At 53.6% G+C, this 11,824-nt stretch overlaps 1 protein-coding gene across 1 annotated transcript in view; it reads right to left on the bottom strand.

Annotated features, from left to right (window-relative positions):
* The window catches only part of rab36 (RAB36, member RAS oncogene family), an 85,389-nt gene extending 75,105 nt beyond the window's left edge, over window positions 1–10,284 (bottom strand). Inside the window, exons 1-6 of the mRNA XM_088935669.1 lie at window positions 10,186–10,284; window positions 7,899–7,990; window positions 6,145–6,210; window positions 5,667–5,768; window positions 5,516–5,580; window positions 5,209–5,260 (exon numbers count right to left, since the gene is read on the bottom strand). Of these exons, the coding sequence (XP_088791795.1) occupies window positions 5,209–5,260; window positions 5,516–5,580; window positions 5,667–5,768; window positions 6,145–6,210; window positions 7,899–7,990; window positions 10,186–10,263 (455 nt within the window). The 5' untranslated portion in view covers window positions 10,264–10,284. The remainder of the gene's footprint in view (window positions 1–5,208; window positions 5,261–5,515; window positions 5,581–5,666; window positions 5,769–6,144; window positions 6,211–7,898; window positions 7,991–10,185) is intronic.
* Between the last annotated feature and the right edge of the window lie 1,540 nt (window positions 10,285–11,824).

Raw genomic sequence — 11,824 nt, forward strand, 5'->3', positions numbered from 1 at the left:
GTGTCACGATGTCTCAGTGTCTCCTACAGCAGTCACGATGCCTCAGTCTCTCCTACAGCAGTGTCACGATGCCTCTGTGTCTCCTACAGCAGTGTCACGATGCCTCAGTGTGTCTCCTACAGCAGTGTCACGATGCCTCAGTGTCTCTCTTATAGTAGTGTCACGATGCCTCAGTGTCTCTCCTACAGCAGTGTCACGATGCCTCAGTGTCTCCTACAGCAGAGTCACGATGCCTCAGTGTCTCTCTTACAGTAGTGTCACGATGCCTCAGTGTCTCTCCTACAGCAGTGTCACGATGCCTCAGTGTCTCTCCTACAGTAGTGTCACGATGCCTCAGTGTCTCTCCTACAGCAGTGTCACGATGCCTCAGTGTCTCTCCTACAGCAGAGTCACGATGCCTCTGTGTCTCCTACAGCAGTGTCACGATGCCTCTGTCTCCTACAGCAGTGTCACGATGTCTCAGTGTCTCCTACAGCAGAGTCACGATGCCTCTGTGTCTCCTACAGCAGAGTCACGATGCCTCTGTGTCTCCTACAGCAGTGTCACGATGCCTCTGTGTCTCCTACAGCAGTGTCACGATGCCTCTGTGTCTCCTACAGCAGAGTCACGATGTCTCAGTGTCTCTCCTACAGCAGTGTCACGATGCCTCAGTGTCTCCTACAGCAGAGTCACGATGCCTCAGTGTCTCTCCTACAGCAGAGTCACGATGCCTCAGTGTCTCTCCTATAGCAGTGTCACGATGCCTCAGTGTCTCTCCTACAGCAGTGTCACGATGCCTCTGTGTCTCCTACAGCAGTGTCACGATGCCTCAGTGTCTCCTACAGCAGAGTCACGATGCCTCAGTGTCTCTCTTACAGTAGTGTCACGATGCCTCAGTGTCTCTCCTACAGCAGAGTCACGATGCCTCAGTGTCTCTCCTACAGCAGAGTCACGATGCCTCAGTGTCTCTCCTACAGCAGTGTCACGATGCCTCAGTGTCTCTCCTACAGCAGAGTCACGATGCCTCAGTGTCTCTCCTACAGCAGAGTCACGATGCCTCAGTGTCTCTCCTACAGCAGTGTCACGATGCCTCAGTGTCTCTCCTACAGTAGTGTCACGATGTCTCAGTGTCTCTCCTACAGCAGAGTCACGATGCCTCAGTGTCTCCTACAGCAGAGTCACGATGCCTCAGTGTCTCTCCTACAGCAGTGTCACGATGCCTCAGTGTCTCTCTTACAGCAGAGTCACGATGCCTCAGTGTGTCTCCTACAGCAGAGTCACGATGCCTCAGTGTCTCCTACAGCAGAGTCACGATGCCTCAGTGTCTCTCCTACAGCAGTGTCACGATGCCTCAGTGTCTCTCCTACAGCAGAGTCACGATGCCTCAGTGTCTCTCCTACAGCAGTGTCACGATGCCTCAGTGTCTCTCCTACAGCAGTGTCACGATGCCTCAGTGTCTCCTACAGCAGAGTCACAAGGCCTCAGTGTCTCCTACAGCAGAGTCACGATGCCTCAGTGTCTCTCCTACAGCAGTGTCACGATGCCTCAGTGTCTCCTACAGCAGAGTCACGATGCCTCAGTGTCTCCTACAGCAGAGTCACGATGCCTCAGTGTCTCCTACAGCAGAGTCGCGATGCCTCTGTGTCTCCTACAGCAGTGTCACGATGCCTCAGTGTCTCCTACAGCAGTGTCACGATGCCTCAGTGTCTCCTACAGCAGTGTCACGATGCCTCAGTGTCTCTCCTACAGCAGAGTCGCGATGCCTCTGTGTCTCCTACAGCAGAGTCGCGATGCCTCTGTGTCTCCTACAGCAGTGTCACGATGCCTCAGTGTCTCCTACAGCAGAGTCGCGATGCCTCAGTGTCTCCTACAGTAGTGTCACGATGCCTCAGTGTCTCTCCTACAGCAGTGTCACGATGCCTCTGTGTCTCCTACAGCAGAGTCACGATGCCTCAGTGTCTCTCCTACAGCAGAGTCACGATGCCTCTGTGTCTCCTACAGCAGAGTCACGATGCCTCTGTGTCTCCTACAGCAGAGTCACGATGCCTCAGTGTCTCTCTTACAGTAGTGTCACGATGCCTCAGTGTCTCTCCTACAGCAGAGTCACGATGCCTCAGTGTCTCTCCTACAGCAGAGTCACGATGCCTCAGTGTCTCTCCTACAGCAGTGTCACGATGCCTCAGTGTCTCTCCTACAGCAGAGTCACGATGCCTCAGTGTCTCTCCTACAGCAGAGTCACGATGCCTCAGTGTCTCTCCTACAGCAGTGTCACGATGCCTCAGTGTCTCTCCTACAGTAGTGTCACGATGTCTCAGTGTCTCTCCTACAGCAGAGTCACGATGCCTCAGTGTCTCCTACAGCAGTGTCACGATGTCTCAGTGTCTCCTACAGCAGAGTCACGATGCCTCAGTGTCTCTCCTACAGCAGAGTCACGATGCCTCAGTGTCTCTCCTACAGCAGAGTCACGATGCCTCTGTGTCTCTCCTACAGCAGAGTCACGATGCCTCAGTGTCTCTCCTACAGCAGTGTCACGATGCCTCAGTGTCTCTCTTACAGCAGAGTCACGATGCCTCAGTGTGTCTCCTACAGCAGAGTCACGATGCCTCAGTGTCTCCTACAGCAGAGTCACGATGCCTCAGTGTCTCTCCTACAGCAGTGTCACGATGCCTCAGTGTCTCTCCTACAGCAGAGTCACGATGCCTCAGTGTCTCTCCTACAGCAGTGTCACGATGCCTCAGTGTCTCTCCTACAGCAGTGTCACGATGCCTCAGTGTCTCCTACAGCAGAGTCACAAGGCCTCAGTGTCTCCTACAGCAGAGTCACGATGCCTCAGTGTCTCTCCTACAGCAGTGTCACGATGCCTCTGTGTCTCCTACAGCAGAGTCACGATGCCTCAGTGTCTCTCCTACAGCAGAGTCACGATGCCTCTGTGTCTCCTACAGCAGAGTCACGATGCCTCTGTGTCTCCTACAGCAGAGTCACGATGCCTCAGTGTCTCTCTTACAGTAGTGTCACGATGCCTCAGTGTCTCTCCTACAGCAGAGTCACGATGCCTCAGTGTCTCTCCTACAGCAGAGTCACGATGCCTCAGTGTCTCTCCTACAGCAGTGTCACGATGCCTCAGTGTCTCTCCTACAGCAGAGTCACGATGCCTCAGTGTCTCTCCTACAGCAGAGTCACGATGCCTCAGTGTCTCTCCTACAGCAGTGTCACGATGCCTCAGTGTCTCTCCTACAGTAGTGTCACGATGTCTCAGTGTCTCTCCTACAGCAGAGTCACGATGCCTCAGTGTCTCCTACAGCAGTGTCACGATGTCTCAGTGTCTCCTACAGCAGAGTCACGATGCCTCAGTGTCTCTCCTACAGCAGAGTCACGATGCCTCAGTGTCTCTCCTACAGCAGAGTCACGATGCCTCTGTGTCTCTCCTACAGCAGAGTCACGATGCCTCAGTGTCTCTCCTACAGCAGTGTCACGATGCCTCAGTGTCTCTCTTACAGCAGAGTCACGATGCCTCAGTGTGTCTCCTACAGCAGAGTCACGATGCCTCAGTGTCTCCTACAGCAGAGTCACGATGCCTCAGTGTCTCTCCTACAGCAGTGTCACGATGCCTCAGTGTCTCTCCTACAGCAGAGTCACGATGCCTCAGTGTCTCTCCTACAGCAGTGTCACGATGCCTCAGTGTCTCTCCTACAGCAGTGTCACGATGCCTCAGTGTCTCCTACAGCAGAGTCACAAGGCCTCAGTGTCTCCTACAGCAGAGTCACGATGCCTCAGTGTCTCTCCTACAGCAGTGTCACGATGCCTCAGTGTCTCCTACAGCAGAGTCACGATGCCTCAGTGTCTCCTACAGCAGAGTCACGATGCCTCAGTGTCTCCTACAGCAGAGTCGCGATGCCTCTGTGTCTCCTACAGCAGTGTCACGATGCCTCAGTGTCTCCTACAGCAGTGTCACGATGCCTCAGTGTCTCCTACAGCAGTGTCACGATGCCTCAGTGTCTCTCCTACAGCAGAGTCGCGATGCCTCTGTGTCTCCTACAGCAGAGTCGCGATGCCTCTGTGTCTCCTACAGCAGTGTCACGATGCCTCAGTGTCTCCTACAGCAGAGTCGCGATGCCTCAGTGTCTCCTACAGTAGTGTCACGATGCCTCAGTGTCTCTCCTACAGCAGTGTCACGATGCCTCTGTGTCTCCTACAGCAGAGTCACGATGCCTCAGTGTCTCTCCTACAGCAGAGTCACGATGCCTCTGTGTCTCCTACAGCAGAGTCACGATGCCTCTGTGTCTCCTACAGCAGAGTCACGATGCCTCAGTGTCTCTCCTACAGTAGTGTCATGATGCCTCAGTGTCTCCTACAGCAGTGTCACGATGCCTCAGTGTCTCCTACAGCAGAGTCACGATGCCTCTGTGTCTCCTACAGCAGAGTCACGATGCCTCTGTGTCTCCTACAGCAGTGTCACGATGCCTCAGTGTCTCCTACAGCAGTGTCACGATGCCTCAGTGTCTCCTACAGCAGAGTCAAGATGCCTCAGTGTCTCCTACAGCAGAGTCACGATGCCTCAGTGTCTCTCCTACAGTAGTGTCATGATGCCTCAGTGTCTCCTACAGCAGTGTCACGATGCCTCAGTGTCTCCTACAGCAGAGTCACGATGCCTCTGTGTCTCCTACAGCAGAGTCACGATGCCTCTGTGTCTCCTACAGCAGTGTCACGATGCCTCAGTGTCTCCTACAGCAGTGTCACGATGCCTCAGTGTCTCCTACAGCAGAGTCAAGATGCCTCAGTGTCTCCTACAGCAGAGTCAAGATGCCTCAGTGTCTCTCCTACAGCAGTGTCACGATGCCTCAGTGTCTCTCCTACAGCAGAGTCGCGATGCCTCTGTGTCTCCTACAGCAGAGTCGCGATGCCTCAGTGTCTCCTACAGTAGTGTCACGATGCCTCAGTGTCTCCTACAGTAGTGTCACAATGCCTCAGTGTCTCCTACAGCAGAGTCGCGATGCCTCAGTGTCTCCTACAGCAGAGTCGCGATGCCTCTGTGTCTCCTACAGCAGAGTCGCAATGCCTCTGTGTCTCCTACAGCAGGGTCACGATGCCTCAGTCTGTCTCTTACAGTAGTGCTCTGTCTTATGCACTCTGGTTTAGACAGGCTTAGTTCCAGGAAAACACACTGGCAGAAGCCTCCCGACACACTCTTAGCCTGCCCCCCCCCCACGGGTGGGTCGGCAGACAGCTCACCGCGTGTTCTCCAGGGTCCGGATATCCGCCAGGTCGAACACTGTGATGATCACTGAAACACACAGAGCACAGTCAGGGCGCCTTGTCTCCCCTGTCTCTGCACATCTGTCTGCGTGGCCCAGCTGTGAGTTCGTCCATGAGCTCCTCATCTGCTGCCTGTTCTCTCACTGCTTGCAGCCACAGCTCTGTAGCATGTGCTCTACAAATCTCTCTTCCTCGCACCCCCTCTCCCCATCTTTCTTCCCATCCCCCCCCGTCTCTCTTGGGGCGCCTCTGGGGAGCCAGTGGTCCCACCTGCCCCACTCACCCTGCGCTCCTCTGTAATAGGCAGAGGCGATGCACTTGAACTTCTCCTGTCCCGCCGTGTCCCAGCTGCACAAAGAGACAGTATCAATCGGCACCAAACCTCCTCTTGTGGGGTGCAGCTCTGTGCCCTCATGCACGGGCGCACTACTCACATCTGCAGCGTGTAGGGAATCCCAGATATTTCAAACCTCTCGATTTCAAAATCCACCCCTATTGTAGCCTTGTAGTCCCTGTCAAACACGTCCTTACAAAACCTGAGATAAACAAGAAAATGAGTAAAACTTATTGCATTTAGCAGAGAAAGCACCCGTCTAAGAAAAACAAAAGCAATGTGCTGCCCTTGAATTAGTCACACTAAAGATTTCAGGATTTAAGAGCGTGGAGCACTGTGACCGGGGCATTAGTTTGCACAATACAGTTAATGAAAGTGTAATATTACACAAATTCTTTATGAGGTTATTAGAATTAAAATCTTAAAACAATATTTTTACAATATTAAATATTACAATTAAACATTGAAAACATTTGCTACTGCTTTCTAAGTACAGTACTTTAATGTAGTATGTTTGGAAATCATTTACTTAGAATGCAGTATTTTATTCTGGAAAGACTGTTAACTATATGTCATACCTGTTAATAAGACATGTCTTTCCTACATGCAAATCCCCAACAACCACCACCTTTGAGATTTTAAGCCTGTGACGGAAGGAGAAAAACAGGTATCAGTCACACAGGGAAATAAATCAGAATCACACTCCGGGTCTTACAGCGCTGTCAATTGGACTCCCAGTGAACAGCAGTGTGATCCCCTCTAGGAATCACAGCTAATTCACTTCTTCCATTTCCCAAGAGCTGCTGTGATCTGCAAATTATACAGATACAGCAAAGCAGAAAAGCAAGTGTATGTAATATGAATTTTACTACAAGTCTGGGTACTTGATGAATTGAAAATGTGTTAACAAGCTCCGGAGACTAATCTAAAGCCGTGTCTCAACATGCACACTAGCAGTCTTGTGCCCTTCATATATTTTATGTATAAACAAAATTTAATTAGGCTACTTTAGATTAGTACTGTTTGTGTTCTTAGTACGAAGTTATGAACACGTTATGTTCCTCATACTGTCATGTTTGTACTTGGACAGGCGATGCGAAATGTATTTAATAACACAAAGCTTCGATATGGCCAAGTTTTCCTTACTTCTCCCGGTTTGAGTCGAGCAGCTCAACATCACAGCTGAACACGGTGTCACTACTTTTGTGCAGGGACAGACGAGTGACATTCGATTCATCAAACAGCGAGCGGAGAATGAAAAATTCTTCTAAAAATGAGCGGCCGACATGCACTTAGCCGCTGGAGAAGAAACATCAATAACGGGAGGAATATCGACCCTGAGCTGTGTGACCAGTGAGTGACCTTGAGGTGACAGAAGTGTCCCATTCCCCTGTTTATAATGCTGCCCCTCAAATCTTCACACCAGTGCTGCGTCACAGAGGAGCGACTTAAAAACATAGTTTCTGCGTGCTGCCTTGACAGAAACTAACGTCAGCTTGTCACACTGTTGTCACTGCATCGCGCCGACGCGTGTTGTCGGGGGTTGTGCTGGACCTGCTGTACTGGACTGGACTGACGTCAGCACAGTGGACTACGACAAGGCTGGAAGCTAATGGACCTGGTTCCGCTGTCGTCTGTCGTGTGTGGCCTCAATGCTGTCAGACTGTCCAGGTCCGCAGTGGACTGAGCTTAGACCCAGACCCGGTCCCGGTCAGTGCAGAGGGTCAGTCCGTCAGGGGAAGATGCACTCCTTGGCCCTGGTCCTCTGCTGTTCTGATGTTTGGCGTTAATGAAGTTATTGTCCCTGTGACCGAGGAACCGACACACACAGCACCGCCCCACAAAAACATCCCGTGGGTCTTAATCTCATTTAAGACAACAGCCAGCAGGAGGAAATGAAAGTCATGACCCTCTGAGTGGCGGAGCCTGCGGCTGAGACCAGCAGCAGGGGGCTGGACAGTATCCACTGCAGCGCCACATCCAGGTCTCCAGCAGGCCTCTTCTCTGCTTGTCTTATAGGCTTCTGCCCAACTCTTCGAGTCCTCAGAGGTCTTCCTCTCAGACTCCTCTCCGCAAAACTCCCGATGTCTGTGCGTCTAACGAGACTCTCCTCAGACTCCTGTTTTTTCTGTGTGCCATCAGTGGGCAGCTCTCTTTCTAGGGCCTTCGAGTAGGACTCCTGGTTTGTGCATCTGATAAAATCTAAAAGAAGACTTGGACTCCCCAGGTCCTACAGGACTGCCCCCCAGGACTCCCCGTGTCCTACGGGACTGCCCCCCGACCCCGGGACTCCCCGTGTCCTACGGGACTGCCCCCCGACCCCGGGACTCACCCTACATTCCTGGCGCTGCGGTCCTGGCAGGCGTTCCTCACCTGGACGTGCCAGTGGTCCTTCAGCTGGAGACAGGCCTCGGGTGTGTACCACTACAACAGAGCACATTGCAGGATGGGTGAGCAGCTCTTGGCTCTTCAGACTAGCAGGGAGCAGCTCTCGGCTCGTCAGACTAGCAGGGAGCAGCTCTTGGCTCTCGGCTCGTCAGACTGGTAGGGAGCAGCTCTCGGCTCGTCAGACTGGCAGGGAACAGCTCTCGGCTCTCAGCTTGTCAGACTGGCAGGGAGCAGCTCTCAGCTTGTCAATCACTGAACTCCCCCAGACTCTGGGCATCCTTGCAACCCAAAGGACTCCCCCCATGAGAACCATCAGACCCCATTATTCTGATTTTATGTCCAGAGCTGCAACATTACAGGTTTACAAGCTGGACTGCAAAGGGTGCAGAGCTGGGCGGTTGTGCTTGGAGGCCCAGTCCTGAGCGCAACCTGCCCCCGAGTCCTGGAGCACTTGGCGGAGAGCAGCGACAGGTGCTCAGCAGGCGCTGAGTCACTCGCCGGGCACAGCCCCTCGCCCTGTGGTGCTTGTGAAGCCTGCAGGCGGGGGCAGTGGCAGTAACAGTTGATCCCGGACTCCAGAGCTGACTGGTGACTCGCAGTCTTGTTGACAGACTCCAGTTTCCACAGAAACACGACCTGCTGCTCAGTGTTGCTCAGAAACAACAGGCAGGGTGAGCTCATAGGCACCAGACACACACAGCCACATGCCGGACGTGTTACACTGCAGAAAAACTACCAGGAATTGAAAATATAAAAATAAAACTGTCAAAAACACTATTCATTTAGGGTCGTATGGATATTAATCAGCTCTAATCAGCTGACAATGCTAGAAAGCGGACCTGCCTATCAGATCTGGAGTCCTGCTGCGCACATAGTGTCAAGACGAGCAGCGGCAGACAGCGGTCTCCTCCTTGTTATAGCTTGGCAGCAGAGTATAGCTGCACCCTGACCAGAGCAGGAGGGCAGTGTGGGAAGGCTGACAAGCAGATCGATGAGATTTCCTGCTGATGCAGGGCTGTGACGTCATCACCTCGCCTGAGCCGTGCACCTCTGGAGAGTGGTACCTCTGTCAACGGGGTGTCAGCGGCCTGCGGACGGGCGGGGGGCTCCCCTGCGGTTAGGAACTTTACAGACGACCCTCCCCCCACCAATGGCCTCTTCCAGCCAGAGCAGTCAGCTGCTTCTCCACTGACACTGAGCAAAACAGCTTCTGATTAAAGTCACCGGGACTGACATGGGACCAGCTGCCGGGACAGGACCTGCCCTCCGGTGCCGCGCTCCCGATTCCGTGGAAAACACAAGGAATGCGCGGACGCACCCGACATGAGGCTGAGGGGGAGCAGGAGTCCCAGCGCCGAGCGGCCGGCCCAGCCCGGCCCAGGATTGTGTCCGCTGCGCCAGGGCCTTCGCCAGCTCGCCTGGTACAGGCCGTTCCTTCAACCCACCCAGCAACAACAACGGCTTTGTCCCAGCAAGGGGAGCGGTGACTGCATGAGTGCTCTAACGCATTAACTTGTTTAATAATTAATGTCCCGGCACCCTGTCAACAGCTTGCAGGGGCAGAAACTAATTCCGCATCTACCAACAGCTACATCACCCTGAAGCTCAGCAGTGTGAGCCTGGCAAGTACCTGGATGGGAGACTCCTGGGAAAGCTGAGGCTGCTGCTGGAAGAGGTGTTAGTGGGGCCAGCAGGGGGCGCTCACCCTGCGGTCTGTGTGGGTCCTAATGCCCCATTATAGTGATGGGGACACTATACTGTAAACAGGCGCCGTCCTTTGGATGAGACGTAAAACCGAGGTCCTGACTCTCTGTGGTCATTAAAAATCCCAGGGTGTTTCTTGAAAAGAGTAGGGGTGTTACCCCGGTGTCCTGGCCAAATTTCCTCCTGGCCTTTACCAGTCATGGTCTCTAATAATCCCCATCTCTGAACTGGCTTCATCACTCTGCTCTCCTCCCCACTGAGAGCTGGTGTGTGGGGAGCGGACTGGCGCATCATCCAGGTGGGGCTGCACACTGGTGGCGGTAGTGGGATTCCCCATTACCTGTAAAGAGCTGTCCAGAATAGTGCTGTAGAAGTGTGAGGAATTATTACTGTCAACAATGCGACCGAGAGCCCCTCTCAGGCCTCCTTCCTGCCACTCCCAGCGACTGAGAGCGCCCCACACCGACACACCCCTCCTGCGAGGACGGCGCCCCTCTTTCTGGCGCCTGTGGCCGCTCCGCACTGACCTTGGGGAACCGGGTCACGACGCGATCCCGGCTGACGGGCGCGGAGACACACAGCTTCCCGCTCTCCATCGTCTGCATCCCCGGCTCTGGCCCCGGCTGAGGAGACACAGCGAGGGAGGGGTGAGCGACTGGAAACAGGCCCAGAACCAGGAAACAGAACCGCCGTGCGCCCACCCCGTCTCTCCTCCCCTCTCTCCCCTCACCTCGTCTCTCCTCTCCTCTCTTCCCTCACCCCGTCTCTCCTCTCCCCTCACCTCGTCTCTCCTCTCTTCTCTCCCCTCACCCCTTCTCTCCTCTCTCCTCTCTTCTCTCCCCTCACCCTGTCTCCCCTCTCTCCTCTCTCCTCTCCCCTCACCCTGTCTCCCCTCTCCTCTCTCCTCTCTTCCCTCACCCCGTCTCTCCTCTCTCCCCTCACCCCGTCTCCCCTCTCCTCACCCCGTCTCCTCTCAGCCCGTCTCCACACACTCATATACACACACTCTCACACAACACACACTCTCACACCCGCATACACACACTCATACACGCTCACACTCATATACACACACTACACACTCATATAGACACACCACACACTCTCACACACCACACACTCTCACACTCGCATACACAAACACCAGACACTCTCACACTCACATACACACACCACACACTCTCACACTCGCATACACACACTCATACACGCTCACACTCATATACACACACTACACACTCTCACACTCGCATACACACACTCATACACACTCACACTCATATACACACACTACACACTCTCACACTCACATACACACACACACCAGACACTCATACACACACAGCACACACTCTCACACTTGCATACACACACACACCCACACTCTCACACTCGCATACACACACCACACACTCATACACACACACACCACACTCTCACACTCGCATACACACACCACACACTCTCACACTCATATACACATACTACACACTCTCACACACCACACACTCATACACGCTCACACTCATATACACACTACACACACTCTCACACACCACACACCACACACTCACACACCACACACTCACACACCACACACTCGCATACACACACACCACACACTCGCATACACACACTCATACACGCTCACACTCATACACACACACCACACACTCTCACACTCGCATACACACACTCATACACGTTGAGTTCTCACGAAACTAAACCCCACAGGAAATCACACTAAAACAGACGGAGACGCCACCGCGAGCCGGAGCCCGGTTACCTGGGAGAAGCGAAGGCAGCACGCGGGTCTGAGCGCTGTCCGGTCCCGAGCGCTGTCCCTCCGTGTTCTCGCTCCGAGGGCTCAAGCAGCTGTTGTGGAGTGCAGCGCCTCTGTGCCGCCCGGGGTCACCATGGCGACCGCGGTTCTGGGCGGCAGGCGGTGACGTCACAGTGGGAGGAGCTGGGCCGGGGCTCAATCCTCTCCTGTGATTATTATTAAAGCAAAAAGTGTCAAATAAGCAGCAGCGACATCGTTATTTGGGCGAATACAGACCTTCCGGCGTGTATATCTGAAGAACCCGGGGCACTCGGGCAGTGTCTTGCAGAAAAGCTGTTCAAGTACACAGTACAAAATTACATCGTTAATAGATATGCGATAAT

This window comes from Atractosteus spatula, chromosome 17 (assembly GCF_055471065.1).
Source record: "Atractosteus spatula isolate fAtrSpa1 chromosome 17, fAtrSpa1.hap1, whole genome shotgun sequence".
NCBI lineage: Eukaryota > Metazoa > Chordata > Actinopteri > Semionotiformes > Lepisosteidae > Atractosteus > Atractosteus spatula.